General features: G+C 52.6%; 7 protein-coding genes across 7 annotated transcripts; 3 read left to right on the top strand and 4 right to left on the bottom strand.

Moving 5' to 3' along the window:
• Positions 1-781: 781 nt before the first annotated feature.
• Positions 782-4,192, bottom strand: HER10_EVM0007542 (TfdA family Taurine catabolism dioxygenase TauD). The gene is made up of 5 exons (XM_035477095.1): positions 3,347-4,192; positions 2,948-3,286; positions 2,520-2,891; positions 2,350-2,451; positions 782-2,297 (listed from the first exon to the last, which is right to left on the bottom strand). Exons 1-5 carry the CDS (start codon positions 3,431-3,433, stop codon positions 2,094-2,096), a joined length of 1,104 nt encoding a protein of 367 aa, XP_035328186.1. The 5' UTR covers positions 3,434-4,192; the 3' UTR covers positions 782-2,093.
• A 126-nt stretch (positions 4,193-4,318) lies between these two features.
• On the bottom strand, positions 4,319-6,785 carry HER10_EVM0007492 (metallopeptidase MepB; the record flags this gene model as incomplete). The annotated part of the gene is made up of 3 exons (XM_035477047.1): positions 4,319-4,514; positions 4,632-5,359; positions 5,448-6,785. 3 exons carry the CDS (start codon positions 6,783-6,785, stop codon positions 4,319-4,321), a joined length of 2,262 nt encoding a protein of 753 aa, XP_035328182.1.
• A 1,189-nt stretch (positions 6,786-7,974) lies between these two features.
• HER10_EVM0012769 (plays a role in the entry into G0) lies at positions 7,975-10,297 on the top strand. The gene is made up of 4 exons (XM_035482155.1): positions 7,975-8,782; positions 8,847-8,872; positions 8,928-9,862; positions 9,970-10,297. Exons 1-4 carry the CDS (start codon positions 8,058-8,060, stop codon positions 10,174-10,176), a joined length of 1,893 nt encoding a protein of 630 aa, XP_035328642.1. The 5' UTR covers positions 7,975-8,057; the 3' UTR covers positions 10,177-10,297.
• A 201-nt stretch (positions 10,298-10,498) lies between these two features.
• On the bottom strand, positions 10,499-12,608 carry HER10_EVM0011204 (uncharacterized protein; the record flags this gene model as incomplete). Its single annotated transcript, XM_035480641.1, has 4 exons — positions 10,499-11,383; positions 11,443-11,886; positions 11,988-12,378; positions 12,547-12,608. The coding sequence occupies 4 exons, from the start codon at positions 12,606-12,608 to the stop codon at positions 10,499-10,501; spliced, it is 1,782 nt and encodes a 593-aa protein (XP_035328503.1).
• Positions 12,609-14,787: 2,179 nt separating this feature from the next.
• Positions 14,788-15,772, top strand: HER10_EVM0004997 (uncharacterized protein; the record flags this gene model as incomplete). Its single annotated transcript, XM_035474623.1, has 2 exons — positions 14,788-15,019; positions 15,090-15,772. The coding sequence occupies 2 exons, from the start codon at positions 14,788-14,790 to the stop codon at positions 15,770-15,772; spliced, it is 915 nt and encodes a 304-aa protein (XP_035327956.1).
• A 587-nt stretch (positions 15,773-16,359) lies between these two features.
• Positions 16,360-17,536, top strand: HER10_EVM0011565 (uncharacterized protein; the record flags this gene model as incomplete). Its single annotated transcript, XM_035480993.1, has 2 exons — positions 16,360-16,579; positions 16,653-17,536. The coding sequence occupies 2 exons, from the start codon at positions 16,360-16,362 to the stop codon at positions 17,534-17,536; spliced, it is 1,104 nt and encodes a 367-aa protein (XP_035328532.1).
• Positions 17,537-17,902: 366 nt separating this feature from the next.
• Positions 17,903-20,264, bottom strand: HER10_EVM0002035 (C6 transcription factor; the record flags this gene model as incomplete). The annotated part of the gene is made up of 4 exons (XM_035471764.1): positions 17,903-18,334; positions 19,257-19,696; positions 19,750-20,130; positions 20,189-20,264. The coding sequence occupies 4 exons, from the start codon at positions 20,262-20,264 to the stop codon at positions 17,903-17,905; spliced, it is 1,329 nt and encodes a 442-aa protein (XP_035327654.1).
• Between the last annotated feature and the right edge of the window lie 499 nt (positions 20,265-20,763).

Raw genomic sequence — 20,763 nt, 5'->3', positions numbered from 1 at the left:
ATGACACGGAACGTATCGGGCCAGCGAATCTTGTGTGGAAAGATACATAAGGTGAGTCCCTGGACAGGCGACGGAATGGTGCCGCGGCAGAGGGACGGCAGGCGCTGCCGGAATTGCTGCCCACGTCACTGCCAACTGCGCACCAGTGAGAAGGCACGATGACAAGCGGGACGACACGAAATGCAGTCGCGTTGCCAATCATCGCCAAGCTGCTTCCCGACCGGGTGGATCGGATCTCGTGCCAAGGGGCCAGTCATCCCAGGCAGGTTCTCAAGGCAGGTCCCGATCGCTACCTTCTTGCCGAATGCACATGGTCCCTTTGGCCCTTCTTTCCCTGGCAACTCGAACCCGAAATGGTTTACTGCGTATTAATTACAGCTCGCCAAGTGAAGGCACAAATGGAAGCCATGGAAGGGCAGGAGAGCCGCTTCCTCGAGTCTCGGCAAAAGTCTTGGATGATGAGAGACACAGCCAAACAAGCTCTGCCAAACGGGGGCCCAAGAAATCTTGATTGAACCACAGCACTTGCCCGAAGCCACAACCCCTGCCTCACATCCTCCCAACTTCCTTCCTCACACAAATTAGTACGTATTCAATTCAATTCAGCCCCGCCAACACCAAACATCAGATGACGTCGTTATCAATGATACATGGCAAGAAGAAGAAAAAGAAGACGGAAAGAACCATAGACGTTGGAAAAAGATATCGCCGCGACACCTTCACGGCCCACCTCCGGCTTTCCGTTCTTCAGAGCCGTCGTTGCTCTCTTTCGGCCCTTTTCTCCCCTCAACCTCCAGACGTCTCCAAAGTCTCCAGCAAAGCCCCAAATATTCTCCAGAAATCTCCAGTCTTTTGCCCTTTCTGCTGCGTGCGCAGCGTGTCACGGTCTCTCTTTTCTTTCCCCAGCTCCAGAAAACTCAGAGTCTCTTGCCTTATTCTACAGGTCTAACCGGTCTGTCGGTCGCCGTCCGAGGGAGAACCGACGCCAATTCTCCCCATCCTCCATCCCACCCACCCGAACCACGCAACCCACGCCATCTTCCCCTCGGGGCTCCCAGATCTGTGGTGTTCTTTTCTCTCTTCAATGGATCATTCGGGGCCCCTTCCGGGGAACGAGATGCGAATCAAAGGGGCCTCGCACCGTCCCCATTGTTTCGGCCTCCGCCACGACGCCGTCGCCCCCAATGGCCAATCATATCACCATCGAGCCCCGTCTCCCCCCCGTACACCTTTCCGAGTCTCGACTTTACTTTGGTTTCTCTGGTCTCGTAGGAGGAGTCGTAAGAGGAGGTCATGAGGCTCTCATGGGGTTCGGCGATTCCTCAGAAGAAAAGCATCGTGCCTCGGCTTATTCGTCTCCACAGTGATTTTCGTCAGTCACGCACTCACCAGAACCACCACGGACCATACTTCCCAGTACTGTTAACTTCGCGACACATCGACGATACCCAATCTCCACTGTTATCACGCGTCACTTCTTTCCAGAGAACAAACAGCTTTCCAGCCTGTACGAGAAAAAAAATTGGATCTCGATTGGGAATCAAAACTCGACAATCAGGCGACGATCCCTCCGCCCTAAGTGACTGATTGTCGGATCAGCCACGTGCCTAGCCCCAACATTCGCCATTCAGTTGCACCAGTTCATCTCCATTACGATCCATCCGACTGTTACAGCCATACACACATTTCTTGATAATCGCCGCCGTCCACTTTTCTCGGTCGCACTGCGGTATCTCTCTGCATTGCTATGCGCACCTATTATACGGATCTATTATTGCACCTCACGATGGTGCGCACGGTTCCGGCTTCTCCGTAAACCCCCCAGGCGTTACTCTGTCACTGAACTGCCAGGGCGTCCTTGGTTGTGGTCGCGTGAACGCTGGGCCCGCCGTGCTTCCTCCCGCAATAATCATTCTTCCCGTTTCAACTTCCGAGCTCCCATGGCTCTCCCTGCGGTCCCGACCAGTCCCGACGATCCCCGATAAAATTTCAATATCGCCGACATAGCACATCGGCACCTTCAGACGCATCCAAATTGCCGACCCCAAGCGTTACGTGATCTGTGTTCAACGGACCGAATGCTGTTATGCGACCTACCACGTGGACTCTAAGCCATTGACTCCCGTCGGCTTATCAGCCAAAGTGGTGATCCGGAAACCGTGTCGCAGCCCTTCCTGTGGGTTGTGGACGTTGTAGTCCGAGATGGCAGTGTGCGCCGTCACTCTGTTATCCCAGAGAGCGACGGTTCCCTCTTCCCACTTGACGCGGACTTGGAAGTCTTGGCCGTTATTGATATGCTGTTTCTTTTTGTCAGTAGGGATCTGAATCCCGAATGCTGGTATCACAAACCTTGAACAGGAGTTTCAGCAGCGCATCTGACTCCTCATCTCGAAGGCCGACAATCCTCTTTGTGAAGCCTGGGTTGATGAACAGCGCTTTCTGGCCAGTGGCCTGCGACACGAAAGATGTTAGCAGAACGGACTTCATCGCGAGCTACAAGTTATGGCGACATTACATACCGGATGAATCCGAACAATGGGATGCTCCGACTTGACCGGCTCCCTCCGCACAAATTTGCCGTCTCGACGACCATTGTCGGCTTGGGGAAAGCCGCTATGCTCTGCCCTCAACCCTTCGAGAAGGGCTTGTATGGGCCTCGACAATCGCGCATACGCCGCCGTCTGAGAAACCCACGCCGTGTCGCCGCCCGTCTCAGGTACAGAGAGAAGTGCAAGGATCGTAACGCCCGGTGATTGGTGCTCATACGACACGTCTGAGTGGTACCCGATGGTCGAGAGTTTGTTGCTTTTGCTCCGGTTGCGATACTCATTGTCCGGACCCAGGTAGATGTTGTGCAGCTCGAGATGGTCCTTGACATGCGCGCCGACGGGCTGGAAACTTGTCAGCAAACTCTTTGCCGAAATGGCAAAGTGAGATGGCCACGAACGTGGATGTGGAGAGGACCAAAGTATTTCCCGAATTCCTTCTGCTTCTCGATGCTGATGTCCTTGAAGTCTTGGTCTCGGAACACGACGACGCCGCGCTCCGCGATGAGAAGTGCAAGCTCGTCTCTCTGTCTGTCGTTCAGCTGAGATAGTTGCAAGCCTCGAATCTCGGTACCAATGACTGGCGTCAGCTTCGTGGCCTTGATCTCTTTGTTGTCCCTCGGAAGGAGATTTAGCTTCTCCTTGTTCGCTACGAGACCGCGGTCGTTGAACTCGAATGGCTGTAGCGGGGGGAAGGAAGTCTTTTCATCGTACACCGGCAAGTATTGGGCGTACTTGTACTAATGTCATTGTCAATCTTGTTACATTGATATACATCAAGTGATGTATTAATGGCATACCTGATCATGGATCTTGTCGTCGTATGCCAAGGTCAGCTTGACGGGTGCCGTCTCAGCGTGAGTTTCGGTTGTAGTGGTTGTAGACATTGTAAGTGATGGTTCTTTTATTCTTGCTTCTGAGTGATCAAATCGACAATTTCCATCAAATGTTTACTCCGTCGCGTATCATGGCTGGCTCATTGAGCCTGCTTTAATATGGTATGAACCGAGTCTGCCATTCTAACAGTCAATCGCGTCAATCGACGTGATATGGCGATTACTGAAGCCATTCATCCTTTGGCTCGCGCCATTGCGACTTGCATGCGGGGAAGGCAAGATAACAGCATCACTGTGCAGTATCACCATTTTGACTGGACGCGAGATCCGGAGGGGGTTCGGATGTGAAGCTTGCATTCACCGGCATATTCCAACACCACAGTCACTGGGACCTGCACTGCCCAACGAGAACGAGTCGAATGGTCTCGCCCTAGCTGTACCGCTGCTATGTATTGCTGGCAGTGACACTGGCTTCGTCCTGTTGATCCATCGGCATTAGTCGACGTGGTTTACGTGATTTGTGAAGAGGATGGCATCAAGTCCGATAGTGTCCCGATGCCGAAGACGACGCGGGACCGCTTCGGCGAGGGTGGGGTGCCCCGCACCGGCTCCGGATAACGTATCACTATACCGGGAGAGAATCTTAGGCTTTGTATGTCGTCCCAGACAGGGGAACAGTCCTTGACATTGGCATTGAAATCCGGCACTCTGAGGAATTGCATTTCTGGGTCGATCCTATTTTTGAGTTATTGAAGTGCTTAGTTCTTCGGCACCAACACCATGGCACATTTAGAGTATCGAAAAGCCAGCAATTTAGTTTCCAATCAATTTCTTTCTTATGCTCTTGTAACGGTATATAGTAATGTTTTCCTAGAAACGACCTACAATGTCGCAATATTTTAGAACCATCACATCCTCGGATGGGAATGGGTAAATCTACGCCGACAATCCCAATTCTTTATAAAATGGCTCCATACGGACCTCACGACCAAGAAACTCCAACAAGGTCGTCATTTCGGGCTGGCCGCCCCCCTTCTCCAAGACGCCGTATCTATACTTGCGCCCTGCTTCCCCGCTCATGGGGTCCGACTCGAAAATGGTGGAGAAGATATCTTGGGCGTAGACTTTCGAGCTGTTCATCGCAAACACAAGTTCGGTTAGTGAAGACTTTCTTTCATGGTCACCTAAGCCGACGGGAGGACGTCCCCGAAAACCGGGAAAAGAGGGAGAATAGAAAGTGTAGACTCACAAAAAGTACCCATAGAACCCGGCATCGTACTCATCCATCAGGTGTCCGATATTAGTATACCCGTGTCCCCAGTTGGCATCGTCGCCTGGCAGGAAAGGCGGATCGTCCGTCGGGACGATTTCTCGTCGGAGGCTGTTCCAGAGCGTCGTAAAGTCTGCGGCGGCTTCCCCCTCGACGGCACTGGCGGCAGCGTTGGCAGTTGGATCCTCCTGCGTGATGGTGGACGCAGGCAACTGATGCACAGCCATATCGAAAACGCTAATAAAAAGCTGCTGCAGCGTTCCCAGCCCTTGACCGACGTGCTTCGCGGCAACGAGGCCTTCGACGACGGACTCTGGGATTCGTTCCGGGGGCTGGGTCACTCCCTCCCCTGCTTCTCCTTGCACTCCCCTGATAACTTGCTTCTCCCGCCAATCCCGCAGACACTCTTCAGATAGAAACGAGTAATGACGCCCAAGTCCCCTAAGCTGCTCTGCGCTCCAGCACCAGTTCTCGAGCATTTGGGACGGCGCCTCGCCGAAGTCGACGACGGTGCCCATGGGACCGTGGAAGCGCGCGAAGGAGGTGCGGGAGACGAGGTCGTGGATTGCGTGGCCTAGTTCGTGGAAGAGGGTTACCACGTCGGCGTGGCGGAGGAGGGTTGGTGAAGACGCGGAAGAGGGGGTGGGAAAGGAGCAGAGGAGGGCTGTGGAGGGGTATGTGCGGGTTTGATCTGGGTTTGTGAAGCCCTGGGCGATTGTCAGCCATGGTCCTATGGAGTAGAGCTGGAGAACATTGTGAGGATGTCTCTGTGGCGAGGTAGATGAGAGGACTTACGGGTACGAGACTGAAGTTCGCGGGGTTCCCGTATTTCCCATCCCGATGATAGAGATCGAGGTAGAGATATCCCAGGAATCCGCCCCCTTCGTTAGCAGAATCCCACGCGGAGAATAGCCGCACGTCTTCATGCCAGACGATATCTTCCCCCTTTCCCGTACTCGATAATGCATCCCTTGCCTCTCTGCCAGCAATCTCACAAAACTCCATGCCAAACAACCGCTCAAAGATACTCAGCATACCCTCCACAGTCTGCTCGAGCGGGAAATACTCTGCGATCCGCTCCTGATCAACAGCATATCCTTCCTTCAGCAACTGATTCGTGTAGTACGCAGTGTCCCACGTATACAACTTTCCATCATAAATCTCACCCCTCTCCTCCTCGACATCACGCCTCTTGAGCTTCAGGAGGCGTTCCTTCTCCACTTGTCCGCCCTGGACTAGCTTCTCGCGTAGAGAGGAGAGAAAGGACGTGACGTGAGCCGGGGACCCAGCCATTTTCTCCTCCGTGCTGAGGGTCGCGTGGTCCGGATACCCGAGAAGCCGGGCAGCTTCGTGGCGGAGGAGGACGACGCGCCGGAAGATGGCGATGTTTTCGCTGCACCGGATGTCGTACGCCAACCGGGCGCGGCGGCGTGTATTGGGCCGGTGGGCGGTGCGGAGGAGGTGAGAGAGATGGAGCGGGATTTTAATCCGGAATTTTCCTGCCGTCTCGGGGTTGTCGTCGTCCCCTTCTTCGAGACACGCGAGGGCGTCGGGAGGGAAGCCGTCTAGTTCCCGCGGGGTGAACCATACCGAGACATCTGCCTCTGCGAGGTTCTTTGCGAATTCTGCTGTGAGGGAGACGATTTCGGCGCGGATTGCGCGGAAGCGGTCCAGGTCCGGCCCAATGGGAATCCGCAGGCCGTTTTTGACGAATTCTCGATGTTTCTTGTGGAGATAGTTCCTGGCTTCCGGGTTGAGGTAGCGCGTTTCGGCAGAATCATTATAGACTGCGTCGACGAGCTTGAAGAGCGCTTCGTTGTTGGCCCCTTGGAGTTCTGCGTCGCGGAGGAGGGACCGGGCTTGGGAGGAGGCTGTGCGGGTTTCTTGGTCTGGGGAGACTGCGTTGTGGAAGAGGAGGAGGGAAGATTTGGAGTAGAGTGCGTTTTCGGCGTGGGCTAGGGGGAGGAGGGTGTTTGCGTAGGTTGCGTCCTGGGGCGAGATTGTTGATGGGATGGAGGATTGGGCTGCGCGGTGGGTTGAGATGAGGGTGGTGATTGTGGTTAGGATTTGGGAGGGGGAGGTTGTGAAGATGGGGGGTGGTTGTGGGGGGTTGCGAGGAGGGGAGGGGGCCATTGTGGTGATGAGTGAGATTTAGGGAAGGTCTGAATTGAGGATTGAGGTCGGGGAAGCGGTGTGAGGCTTGAGCTGTGGGAAGTTGATGCCAAGAGCGGGATATCGTGATCTTTTGAGTCTGTGGTGTTTAGGCAGCGGTTTTGCTAGTTTGGCGGGGTATCACCCACTTGTTGGTTTCAACTTTTTTTGCGATTTTGTTGGTACAGGGATGATATGAGAGGGGCAGGCGGGTCGCCGGCTGGTCAGCTATCTTCGGCGACGGGACTGTTGGACTCGAGAGGGATCTGACAGAGGAAGTGTTCGTGGATGCCTTCGGCAGAAAACCGATGCCGTTGTGATGTTCACCAGAGATTGGACGAATCTGCGATGGAATGCAGTTTCAAAACACCACCAATCGCTAGGCATCCAGTATTATCGAGGTAGTGACACAATCAGAAACTCGTAGGCAGCACTTTGAAGATAGCGCCCGAGTTAACCGGTGCCTTTGCATGCAGGACTAAGGCGCCTCATGTTGGACTAATCTGCAAGCAGTCAGATCCGGGAAAGGCCCGGATGGAGCCCCCGCCCATTTTCGGCTTGATTGGCCGATGGGCTGTGCCGAGACCCGGCCGGCCGGAGCGGGGGAAAACCGGAGCTTTAGGGGTCGGGCGACGGAGACCGTTTCGGCTATTTGCTTTGAGGACAATGGCTGTCTTCGAAGGATCAATTGATTATTCCACTAGAAACGAGTTTTCCTCCGTGAGGCAATCCGGAATTGAGGGTCCACGCCGTTGTCTGAGTTGTCCAGCTTGTAGTTTGCAAATGACCTTGGCTATAATGGCATATTGAGATTGTACTAAGATTCAGTCCATGGCCTCCATTTAGAAGTGTCAAGGCACTGACGATGTGAATACCTATCATCCAGAAGTGAATTTCGCTCTGCCTCTTGGAAGATTAGGCAGACACTAGAGGGCCGAGTGCAATCCCCAACCAAAGCGCGCCAGCTTTCATGTTCCCCAACAATGTCAGCATCCTCCGCCAAGGATTACAGTGTCTTGGGCCGTCCTACTCGCTTTTGTTCATTACTTGAAGCCTCTCAGTTGGATTCTTACTGACTAATTGCGCCGGTCGGGCTGATGTTCCGGCCACCGACTTTATCTGACATCCTCACGCCACTCCTTCCAACCTACAAACGCAATCGTTGATTCATCTCGTAGAACATAGCATCCACACAAGATTGACTGTATTTTTACTCTCTCATAACACCAGTCCTCAAATTATAGCGGCGTTAAAATGGCCAGCATATCTTCGGGCCTCGCAGTTGTCTACCCAGTGGATGAGGGAAGCGGCAAGCTCGGAATCGCAACACCCTCGCGACGAGGCCCTCTCGACGAGACTCGCCATCAAATCATCTCACCACCGCAAGTCCAGGAGCTCCCCATCTCTACCGGTCGCAGTCCATCAATTCAAAATGAGCATCTCAGCAACGCCCCCGATCCCGACCCGCCTCTCCCCTCCAACCCCGCCACCGCCATCCCAAAACTCTCAGGCACAAGCATAACCCTCACAATGACATCCCTCTGCCTCTCAGCAACCCTCTCCGCCCTCGACATGACAATCGTCACCACCGCCGTCCCCAACATCGTCGCCTCCCTCGACTCCGTCGCCGGCTACATCTGGGTCGGCTCTGCCTTCATCCTCGGCTTCACGGCCGTCACTCCCGTCTGGGGATCCGTCGCCGACCTCTGGGGCCGGAAACCAATTATACTGCTCGCACTGACCATCTTCCTGGCGGGAAGCCTGCTATGCGCGCTGGCGCCGCACATGGATGCGCTGATTGCGGGGCGCGCGGTGCAGGGTGTTGGGGCGTCGGGGATGGGGGTGATGGTGAATACCATCATCTGCGACTTGTTCTCGTTGAGGGATCGGGGGTTGTATCTTGCTATTACGTCCGTTATTTGGGCTGTTGGAAGTGCGGTTGGGCCGGTGCTTGGGGGTGTGTTTACTACGAGATTGAAGTAAGTTCTCCCTGGGTAAGATCCAAGTGTTGACTTCGACTGACTCTTCCACGCCTCTTGTTAGCTGGCGATGGTGTTTCTGGATCAATCGTAAGGACCCCACACAGAAGCTAGAATATCCAACGGAAAACTGACCATGTTCAAGTGCCAATTGGTGGACTAGTCTTCATCGTCCTCATCTTCTTCCTCGACCTCCCATCACCCAACACACCCGTATTAGCAGGCCTCAAAGCCATAGACTGGACAGGAAGCGCCCTCTGCATGGGCGGAGCCCTCATGGTCCTTCTCGCCCTTGACTTCGGCGACGTCGTACACCCCTGGTCCTCCGCGACCGTAATCTGCCTCATCGTCTTCGGCGCTGTCGTCATTGGCATATTCCTCGTAAACGAGTGGAAGTTCGCCGCCAACCCCGTTCTCCCCCTCCGACTGCTCTCGAGCTGGTCGAAAGCGGCAGCGTATAGTGTCTTCGCCTTCAACGCCTACGTCTTTATCGGCATCACGTACTACCTGCCGCTTTACTCCCAGGCCGTGCTGGGCGCGAATGCGTTGACGTCGGGGTTGTATATGCTGCCGCTGATCGTCTCTTGCTCACTCTCTGCAGCGTGTGCCGGGGTGTTCATTCAACGGACGGGACGGTACCGGGTTCTCATGTACGCGGCGCAGGTGCTGCTGATCCTCGGTACGGGTTTACTTATCAACCTCGAGTTCGACAAGAACCTGGCGAAGCTGTTCACGTTCCAGATTCTCACCGGCGTCGGCGTGGGGTTGAACATTGAGGCGCCCGTGCTGGCGGCGCAGGCTGCGACTACGGTGCGTGATACTGCTGCCGTGGTGGCTACCATGGGCTTCCTCAGGTCTATTGCGACGGCCATCTCTGTCGTTGTTGGTGGGGTCGTTTTTCAGAATCAGATGAAGGCTGAGAATCCAGGTTTGGCTGATGTAATTGGCGGTGAGCTGGCTGGTCAGTTTGACGGGGAGAATGCTTCGGCCCATGTTGAGGATATTAGTTTGCTCTCGGCTGGTCAGCAGGTGCCTGTGAGACAGGCCTACTTCAGAGCGCTCAAGACTGTTTGGATCATGGTAAGTGAGAGCTCTCCAAGTCAAAGGATTGCGGCGTGTCGTATACTCGACACCCTCGAGGAGTCGCTCCTCAAGTCTGCGGTTCCTTTGCTAATCATAGCCCGCAGTATGTCGCATTTTCGGGCCTGGCTTTGGTGCTGAACCTCTTCGTGTCAGAACATCATTTGAGTGACGAGAGAAAGGCAGCTGTCCTCGGGGTCGATCGAGGGGACCCGGGCTTATTAGATCAGCGGGTCCAAGGAGAGGAAATACCGCTCGAGACGACTGGCAGGCAGGAAGACAATGTCCATCAACTCAGAAATCGGGCCACATGAGAAAGGAATACAATTCGAGCTCCTCGAGGGGAGTCATCAAAGCAATTAGATTGACAGGTGCCAGCCCTGAAAACACCTTATAGCGTGTGGACTTTATGCCCTGCACTGTCCTCGAATCCGGGACATGATTTTGATACAAAGAAAAGTATTCGAGCTGTGATCAGAACCCCGTTCTACCTTCCCATTCCCCCGCTTCCCGCACGCTGACGGCCGTTATGGTATACAAACTAGAATATGAATAAAGTAATGGCCAGAAGTTTCTTACTGACACGAAAGCCGTGAACACACGTTCTAGAGAGCTCCAACTGTAAGAGCGCAGGTGTCAAGACTTCCCTGCCAACGACGACTCTATAAGCTGCCTCTCCGCCAATCCCCTCTCCCAGAACTCAGAACCTTCGGTCAAATTCCGCCGCAGGGTCTTGGCGCTGAGATGCTTCGTGAAGCGGTCCACAGCCAGGATCACCAAGAGGAGAGCCGCTACGGTAGGCAACGTCGCGCCGCTTTTGAGGTAGGCAAAGATAAACTTCTCGGACCCAGCGCCCGCGGCGATGCCAACGGCGAAGAGAGCGGCTACACCGCGCGTCGCGACGGCGGCCTTGTCAAAGATGTTAAGCGGGCGGTCCTTATGGCGCGTGATGAGGATGAAGACGGCAAAGAAGGCGACGACGAAGAGGAACGAGGACCAGTAGTAAATGTAGACGGTCGAATAGGCCGGGTGCGCGATTTCACCTGGGTCCTCGTCACCATCCGATGTGACGCCGTTGTAGGACTCGAACAAGACGCCGAGGACGCTTTTGGTGAGGCGTTCGAAGCCGGGGGGCACGAAGAGTGAGTCGGTGCCGGTGATGTTGGCCGGCGCGCAGATATTCGTCGTGTTGCCGATTTTGTAGATTTCTTGGTAGACAAAGGGGATGAGGTTGCGGATCTCGGCGCTGTTTGGCATGTTGAGCTTCTCAAAGGCCGTGGAAATCGAAGTTGTCAGGGCCCGGCCGTCTTGGTGCTCGTTCACGCAGGCGTTGCGGACGGAGGAGAAGAAGTCGCTGAAGTAGCTGAGGACCTGCCAGGCGAGGGCGATTTGTTGAGAGCCTTCGACGACGCCGATCATGCCGAGGTGGAAGGGGAAGTGGAGGACGGCCCAGATTTGTTGGCGGACGGTGCCGAATTTGCATTCGGGTGGGTTATCGAAGTAGAGCATCCAATTGAACATCTAGAAATGATTGAGTCAGTTGGTCTATGGGTGGACCATGGTATGGGGGAGTGACATACCAGAATAAAAACGATGCAACCGACGACGAGGCATGCATCGAGCCGGAGGCCGGTGTCACCCATCAGGACGCCGACGACCTTTGTGGCACCAATGGCACCCTCGCCGATGATGACTAGGGTGAAGAGGCCCATTCTCTCCGTCAAGTGGGTGTGCTTAAAGCTGAGGTTCCTCCAGATGGACGACAAGCCGAGAGTGATGGCGACCTCGATCACGAGGATGATGTACCAAACGTAGTAGATGCCCAGGCCGTTGCCGGACTCGGGAGAGAAGGCCGGCGTCATCGAGTAGAAGGCCCCACCGGAGAAGATGAAGAGGACAATGGTGAGAGACAGCGGCCAGTTCAAGGCCTTTGTCTTCTTGCGGACAAAGTGGAGGGCGACGGAGTACTGAGCTACGAGCAGCAGGCGGGTAGCGAAGAGGATGTTACACAGGAGTTGGAAGTTCTACATTGCATCGCTGTCAGTTAAGATACTGTATCAAGATTTCCGAGGCTTCCGTCTCCGTTGTCAAGATCGAGATACCGCAAAGTTGAGAATAGACATACCGCATTGTTGTGCTCTTTCGTACCAGGACTAAAAGACGACCCCACGAGAGCGAATCCGACAAATAGGCAGAATTGCAGGATCTTGCACATTCGCTCGTACCCCGAGTCGATGGAGAAGCGAACATCGTGTAGTGTGATCTGGAACCAGGTGAACCAGATGATGGCGAAGAAACCGAGATAGGCGGCTAAACTGGACAAGTCGGTGATGCTGTGCGTCTGTGTAAACGTCTCGAGGTTGGCGACAAAGAAGAGGTCGGAGAAGAGTTCAATGGTATTTGCATTGTGCCGGACAAAGAGGCGGATCTCGCCCGTGTCTTCATCGGCCGAGGAGACGGGCGACTCGATCCAGGTGAGAGGCGCGATTTTCTCTTCTTGGAGGTAGTCCAGGCCCCTGGACACAGGAAGGATTTTCGTTAGTTTGCTGCATGATGCGGGATGGGGGTTATCGAGATTTGGGCTGTTGGTTTTGGCCGCCCTGTCACTCTCGCTTCCCGCTTTCTTTTCGGCAGAAAGCAATAGGTGAGAGGGCGCGTATTGGATACGACGTATATCGACTTACCAACTTATTGATGAGCTGTCAGAGTCGACCCGACGGACCTGACTGCTCGGGAGCTTCGCCATTGCGTGGGCGGCGAACAATGATGGCGCAGAACGCCTTGTGAAGGTGTGTTTGGATCGCCTTGGTCGCCTTCTTTCTCTCTCTTGCGAGTCCGAGGGGTGGGATAGATGTTGAATTGATGTGTAAGAATGCGAAAGGGAGGGGAGGGGAACAAAGAGTGGTTAACATGGTCTGGAATCACCGGAGAAGAAGGGGCTCCAGGGAGGGGAGGTGGTCTGCCAACGGCCAACCGGCATTGGGAGCACGTCAATCAAGCCTTCAGCCCTGTGGACTTTGTGGTTCCGTTTGTCGTTCCCCGAAGATCCGATCCATATTTTTTGCAACTGTTTAATCATGAATGGTTCTGTCCGTGGTGGAGATCTTGCACCGATACGTGTATCACAGCCCCAGGTCATACACGTATTGGGGATGACCAAACCGCACTAGCGAGTCATCTTCAGTGACAATTGCCGTTTCTCGAAGGGAAACGATGAGATATTGGCTGTGTTTGGTATTTTAAGGTTCTGTCCTTACTTAGCGGTATCCACAAGTGCTGCAAGCTTCGCTCTCGGTCTCGGTCTCGCCCCATTCAGGGGTCGTTGGAGCAAGCTTTGAGTGCCACAGAGGGAAAGGCTTGGTATAATACTAGGTGCTCCCTCTCAATTTCTCAACGTCGGAGCGTATAGACTTTGGCCCCCAGATTGTCGACAACGCCTAGGGACGGATACGAAATCGACGACCCAACTTAGGGACGACATCACGGCGAATGATTACCAAAAACGGATTCTTGCACGCATCGGCAGCAATATGCCAAGTCTCGGGGATTTGAACGTTAAGAGGGAATTGCATTTGCGGAAAAACCATTCACAACAAAAAATTGCCCAGAGCCTCTTGTAGCCAACCCGTGATTGACCTCTCCTACAGGCCGCGCAATTACAAAGCGCAAAAGAATACAGAGCTATTAAGCCGCCATTAATACTATCAGTAACTAAGACCACCAGATTCGGCATGAGCCACTTCGACTCAACTTGCTACACACTGATACAAGACGCCTTCTGCTATGGGGTCAAATATGTATCACAAGTACTCTACCATACCTCCATGCTCGGATTTGTTTTCTCATATCATTCTCGTGAATGAAGTTTCTCAGGTAAGACAGGAATAAATAAGCCCACTTGTGTGTCAACAAAGAAGCAAACCGTCAATCTGATCAATGTATAACGTAACGGGCTGGCTGTCGTAGGAGACTTTAACCGTATCAGTGCGTACCACCAAGCTGCAGGTTAGAAACTGGTGACTATTTCCCAAGGCGACATCCAGTGTTTCTCATGCCATTTGATAAAACGAATTGGCCACGACGGTGCTCTAGGCACGTGAGCTATCACCTTGGTTTTCTTTCCAACGAGCACGTAGAAGCCCTCTCTGCTTCTGCGCTGAAAGTCGGGCGCTAATTGGCTCACATAGTAGTTCTCAATGCACACTCAGCTTACCGAGAGGTCCAATATTGCTAAGCTGTGTAACTCTCGGTGTCTCGAAGTCGAGACCAACATAATGTGGCCGCCGCCTCGTTTTTGCTGATAGTATGCATGTGCTCTATACTCTCACCAGTCAAACGAGGCTTCTCTGCGTCGCCACGTCACATTGCGTGCATGAGATGTAATAAAGGACCTGCAAAAGCCCAACACGATAATTTGGGCAGCTGTGGCTGCATGCTAGAAAGCCGAGGCGGAAAACATCTTACGCAAACCTACCAAATGAACTCCGCCTTGCTGGCGAAATCGCTTCGACCATGAAGATGTTGTTATTTGGAACGGGAGTTCCCATTCCTACTTCTTTCGCTTCGTCCTCCTACTGTCTTTCGGCGAATTGGCTCTCCAACGTCGTTTTCCTCAGCCGCTGGCATAAACTCATGGGAAAGGCAGGAAAGGCTAGGCCAAAAAGTGGAACAGTAAAACATTCCTGAAAAAAGGGAAAACGACAACCACATACTCAGCGCGAGTATACATGGCAGACAGAGACATTGACGAGGAGGGCGAGCCTCCTCGAGCTCTGGTTTCGTGTGCCAAGTCACAATCTCCAACGGAACCTTCATCGAAACCGACCGATCTAGTACATGCACGAAGCGATGAGCCAGCAGCTGAAGCTGCCAGTGAAGAACCTCCCGTTCTGTCACAGCCTATGTCATCGCCCGATGCTACGGTGATGGCTCATGAGTCACAGGAGGATATGACGCAGAGAATACATGAGGCCTACTCAAGCAGCATTTTATACGAGGAGCGCAATCATCTCATTCTCAACATAGCGACATTACAACAAATGCACCTGGAGTATCTAAGACAAGACATTGGAAAGCGCGGATTCAATATCTTCACATCATCCCCAAACAATACTGAGAAATCATGCCGAGCGTTGGGACCCGCGATCAAAGGATACGGTGAGAATACTCAGTCAACGTTTGTGAGCGGCTTCCAGAATGAATAGCTAACATCTAGATAGACATGTAGTCAATGCTCTACGAGATTTTGACTACATGATCAAATCCGGATTGACATCAAATGCTAGCGATCCTTTCATTATTACCACCGAAGTCACCTTAGAACGAAAACTTCTGAAGGAGCTTGCGACCCAATCTCTCCAAAGCCCTTGTCACCTTTCTGGTGCCGCCGAGCGATTGTGCAAACGGCTATCGGATGCAGCAATGTTGCTAGACCCGGACGCAGAGGACTCTACAGAACCGGGGTGCCATTTTCGCCTTTCTGATACCGCCAAGCGTTTGCGTGAACGGTTGTCGGATGCAGGAATATTGGCAGACCCGGACGTAGAGGGTTGTCCAGAAGCGGTGCCGAAAGAGTTGTCCTACCCGATTGATTTGCAAAAGCCGAAGATGCTTGGCGGTAGTCCCAGACTCACCGCCCAAAAACAGGCTTACCTGGCATATGCTCAAAGGATTCTAGCGGGAGCAGTAGGCGGTGGACTCCTTCTTTTTCCAAGTTCGATCATGGCGTTTTATCCGGGGCTCACGACCTCGATGTGGGTGACATCAACTTTTGTAATGCTCTTTGCCAGCTTGGCACCTATCCTTCTCGCGACCCCGAACGAGGTAGTCTCTGCAACTGCTGCATATACAGCAGTTCTCGTAGTTTTCGTTGGCACAAGTTTAGCGAGTGATGGTGGTTTGAGTGTTTGAGAACGAGACAAAGACTTAGCATGCGAGTAGAATACCTTCGGGCCTCAAATTGAACCCCGGCTTCAAGACTTACGGCATTAGATGATACGCTTGACCGCCATATCGCACTGAATGCTTCGGTCGATGTATCTTAATGTTTCCTGGGTGAGGTAATACCATTAGATTTCGACAGCTAATCCTTTTTGTACCACTATCTTTTCCGACAGGGAGATATCAAGTCCGGTCTATCGTTTACGTACACTTTCAGATGTGGTCATTCTCCACCAATGCGATTACTCTGACACCCTGGCTCAATTTTCGCAAGCCGCAGAGAGTAGCTTTGTCTATTTGTTCAGGAGCAGGGGTTGGGCACTTGGTTACGCAGCTCAGTTGGGGTGGCGGGCTCACAATAGCAGCTTGAACTGAACATGCCGTGCCCAATTCCTTTGTTGGGCATTTCTTCAAATAAAATCAATCAGATCCTCAATTTTTGTTTCAATTCTCGATCCGAGCAAAATCGCAGTCTCGACAGACGGACTGTTCGAATTCCAGGTTAGTGTGCCTTACAGCCAGAGCGTTTCATGACGACAACTTATGATTGAACTAGCATGAAAACGTCCACAGCGCTTGCTACCGGATCTCAAACAGACATTAAGGGAGATCCAATTGGATCCTATGACAGCAGTTTTCCTAATGTCGATGTCAATATTGATGCATCTCTTGTCCCTATTGAACAACAAACCGATGACCTCGAGCTCCATTTAACGAACCAGGAGCTGCGAGCTGGCCAAGACTGCAAGTTTCCCATAGATGAAGCGATTGATGGTGGTACGTCATATTCTCGACTGACAACGCGTGTCTCGGATCTCGATTGCTCATTTGGAAATTGTGTCCATTCCAGCTGTACCAGAGGGATTCTCGATCTACTCAGCCGAGCCGTTTGGTAACAGTATGTGGACTGTCACGGGCAAGCTTTCTGCCCGTTCCTCGAACTCTGAGAAAGTATTTTTCGTCAAGACCGCCTATGGAGAAACTGGCAGAGTTATGCTTCACGGGGAATTCGAGTCATCCAAAACCATCTACGAACTGATGCCAGACTTTATCCCGAAGCCTTTTGGGTATGGAAAGTACAAGAAGACAGACACGCCCACGTACTTCTATATGTCCGAGTTTGTTGACTTCGATACCACAACTGCACAAGATCCTTCTTTGTTCTGCGAGCGCCTGGCCGACATGCACCGGAAGAGTCAGATTCTGTCGGAGGAGTTTGGTTTCGGCATCACGACATGTGATGGCGACCGTCCGCATGCTGTAGAATGGGAGTCAGATTGGGCCGTGTTTTTTCGGAAATTGTTCCTTCACACGCTTAGCTTGGACATCAAGGAGAATGACACTTGGCTCGAGTATGAGCGTGCGGCGCACCAGGTAGCCAAGTATGTGATCCCGCGACTACTGGAAAAACTCACATGGAACGGACAACCGATCAAGCCCAGTCTAATTCATGGCGACCTGTGGGAGGGTAACACGGGTATCAACAAAGAGACGAACCTACCGATGTTGTTCGATGCTGGGTCGTACTTTGCCCATAGCGAGATGGAGCTGGGGCACTGGGCTTGCGAGTTCTCGGCAACCTTTGGAAAGAAAGACTACATGAACCGCTACCTTGAATTCTATCCGAAGGCGGAGCCCGCCAGCGAGTTTGAGGACCGAATTCGGCTTTACAGCCTAAAAGGGGGCATGAATTACTCCGCTGGTCATCCGGGCAGCCGACTGAGGAAGTCGTAAGTACTGTCGCCAGTATCAATCGTATAAGGGGTCTTAGAAAATTTGCTGACGGATTGCAGGGCCTACAATAGCATGCTTTACCTTTGCGAGAAATATGCCCCAATCGACGGCATTGGTAACTACAATAAGTCCATTGATCCGATAGAGACAGGAGCTAGGATTGTATCCCATGAAGAGATTAGATGAGTTGACACATGGCTTTTCAAGAGGAGACCCCCCCACCCCCCAAATTATCGCGCATTAAGAATTGCAAAAGACGCTTTTCACGATTCGAATTCAGTACTAGATATAGTTTACGGAAATCAATCCAATGAATGCACTTGATCGTGATTGAGAGATTCTCAAGTATCACGTTCTTGATTCTATTCAAATTCCTTGCGTATATGTGCTCAAAATACTTTCCCAGTCCTTATCACTCCAGATCTGTTGGTCGGCATTTCCATCAGAGAACATGAAATCCGAGAAAGTCAGATCAGTCTCCATTTCCACATTGCCATCAGCCTCCTCGACACTAAATTGCCGCGGTGTTGTCTTTTCCTCTCGTGAGATTCTCTTCACCATTGCCTCAACATCTGAGAGCAAGACATCGTGATCTTTGGCCGCGGGGTTGCCGACGCGAGCCATTTCTCTGAGCAGTGCTCGTGTCCGCGTGTAGAGTGCTACGTCGTCTTCGCTGTTTGGGTTGAAATCTTTACCTTCCTCGATGGAGACTCGGGCGAGGGCGAGGATTGCAAGACCGGAGAATAGGTGGAGAGATTCCCAGTATCCGAATTTGGCTGGGCAGACAACCGTTAGCTCCTCCCTTCTAATAATTTAGGGGCATCACAATGACGCAAATACTTACCAATCTTGTCGTAATTCCAGAGCCCGAGGAGGATCTTGCAATTGTTCCGTGCGGCTTGAAGACACTGTATCTTGACGGCTCTCATCGGATCATCGGTGTCTAGTGGTGTGTCGGACCCGGTGAAATTCGGTGTGTTGTTCAATCGTCGCTTTTGAACGATTGAGGAAAGCTTTTGAAGGTAGAGTGGTCTCAACAATAAGATGAAGCACTGGACTATTGTTAGGGAAGAAGTCGGCGATTGATCCGGGAAGGAACGAAACACGAGCTCACCTGGTGATATCGCATGTAGGTGGATGCAAGGATTCTACCGTGAGGTGCTTCCATCAATCTCGTAGGCAGGCTCTCCTCGAACGTGAAAGCTACTTGTTGCGGCAGACTTGATCTCCACTCCTGCAAAGTGTCGAGACATGGCTTAATAATCTCTAGTCGACGTTCGTCATCAACATCAACGTGTTGAGCCGCCGTTCTTACAACATTGCGCTTGATCTCGCAGAGCTGGGTTTGCATGGTCAAAAGCCCCGGATCAGAAAACTCCTCGAGGTCTTCAGCGTCTAGTCCGGCCGATGACGGGAGTTGCATGCCTTCTGGCACACAAGCCACGGCGGCAGCGACGCCAAGCTCCGTTGATATCATTCTGTCCATGCAGTAGGATGTCCACCAGAGCCTCTTCCTGTGCTCGTTCATAACGCGCACTTGGCGTTGCTGGTCTGGGGCCTTGGGCAGAGGATGTGGCTTGTGAAGATGCAAGAGCTTGGCCAGCGCAACACTTTGGCTGGCGTATGAGTAAGCCGTTTTACGGCGGTTGAGTGAGTAGCAGTAAAACGCCTAGACATGTTGTCAGTGGTTTGGCATTGGTTGATAGGCATAGGTACTCACAATCAAGCAAAGTGCCTCTACATCTTCTGGCACAGGCTCTTCCGCAGACATCTTGAGAAGCATCAACCCTTGTTCGAAGAATTCTGACCCGGGAGGTGGCGGCAGTGTTTGCGACGTTGAGTGAGAATGTGGAGGCAAAGTCAAGGGAACAGCAGCTCCTTTTTGCGGTGGACTGGTCGGATGCTTCCCTGCAATTTCCATGTGGACAGCTGAGGACATTCGAGATCGATTCCAGCTCTCAGCGAGCGCCAAGACAACTGAGACCCTGCACAACCAGTTGCGATCGTGAGATTGCGACTGCGGGTCCGAGTAGGTCAAGAGGATCCTTTCTCGGAACCTCTTGCGGAGGAACCAGTGATATTCACTGAAGCCTTCATCAAAGGCCTGGAGTAGGTGGAACGCATATGGTCGGGGCGGGAGTCGAAATGAGACTTCAGATTCTGTGCATCGCATCAGCAAACGTCTTGTTGGTTGTTGTGAGCAATCGACTTACGTAGAAAATCGAACTTCAGCCGAGAATATGTGTAGCTCTCGGCATTTGTGCCGGTAGACTCCCTAGTCTGTTTGCTGGTCGGATCACCGGATGCTGCTGTCCACGAAAGTTGTCGGAGCCTCTTCACGAAAAACTCTGCACTACAATCTTCCAATTCCTCTTCCTTGATAATCTGACTAGACTTGGGCGAGAGCGGCGTCGCAAACTCGTTTGGATCCGTTCGTACCGACTCTGGCGATGAGATCGGATCTCCCGATCGTTGCGCCACTGCTGGCTGTCTCTCGAGTCTCCGCAAATAACTTTGAGGGACCGTGATGTATTTCTCTCTTACGGGGTAAACGCAGGGCCTCCCCCGGGTTTGACATCGCTCACATGGTGCTCCTTATGGGCATTTCAATTAGCACAAGAAAGAAGTTCGCAACTGGTTACAGCAACGTACCGCCATTGCACTTGAGCTTTTGTGTATGACAGGCCTTGCAGGCTACTGCGCTTCGACCTCTTGGCGTTCTAGTCATCATCACAACTAAGTTCACGATGTCTCAATTGGTCTAAAAATTACAACGGCAAAGGGACATTTGTGCTCCATAAAGAACTGGATTCAACTCAAAAGACTCGTCGGATCGACATGCTCCTTTGCCTAATGTCGTTTGCCGGCGGTATCGGAGGTGGGAAGGTCCAAGACGATGGGCAATACGGGGTAAAGAGGAGGGACCCACGTCGACCACGCGGACGATATCGACGGTGCGGAGGTCTTTACTGATAACGAAAATCCTCCAACCCGTTTAAGTAGTTGGAAGTACTGCGGTATGTTTGCTGGGTCGTACAGAATGATAGCGGCGGGGCGGCATGCATCGGCCCCTGCTAGTTGTCATGTGTAATGGTGCAGAACTGGGATGTGTCAACTGGCGAATTGCTATTGGTGTTGGCTGCCAGGACCAGGCTCTGTTGGATGTTGGTAAGTATGTGGTGGTTTTTTTCCGGCTTTACAGGCGCAAAAGATCGACCTTAACGGGA

This window comes from Colletotrichum scovillei (genome assembly GCF_011075155.1).
Source record: "Colletotrichum scovillei strain TJNH1 chromosome Unknown Contig00010, whole genome shotgun sequence".
Taxonomy (NCBI): Eukaryota; Fungi; Ascomycota; class Sordariomycetes; order Glomerellales; family Glomerellaceae; genus Colletotrichum; species Colletotrichum scovillei.
The sequence above is the reverse complement of the archived record's forward strand: the minus strand, read 5'-3'. Positions and strand labels throughout refer to the sequence as shown.

What these genes read in the sequence shown, in the direction of transcription:
- HER10_EVM0007542 (XM_035477095.1), bottom strand. Translation starts at nt 3,433, where the DNA reads ATGTCTACAACCACTACAACCGAAACTCACGCTGAGACGGCACCCGTC. An exon ending in ACGACAAGATCCATGATCAG is followed by an intron (nt 3,287 to 3,346) that starts GTATGCCATTAA and finishes CAATGACATTAG; the next exon opens with TACAAGTACGCCCAATACTT. An exon ending in TTGGTCCTCTCCACATCCAC is followed by an intron (nt 2,892 to 2,947) that starts GTTCGTGGCCAT and finishes ACAAGTTTCCAG; the next exon opens with CCCGTCGGCGCGCATGTCAA.
- HER10_EVM0012769 (XM_035482155.1), top strand. Translation starts at nt 8,058, where the DNA reads ATGGCCAGCATATCTTCGGGCCTCGCAGTTGTCTACCCAGTGGATGAG. An exon ending in GTGTTTACTACGAGATTGAA is followed by an intron (nt 8,783 to 8,846) that starts GTAAGTTCTCCC and finishes GCCTCTTGTTAG; the next exon opens with CTGGCGATGGTGTTTCTGGA. An exon ending in ATGGTGTTTCTGGATCAATC is followed by an intron (nt 8,873 to 8,927) that starts GTAAGGACCCCA and finishes ACCATGTTCAAG; the next exon opens with TGCCAATTGGTGGACTAGTC.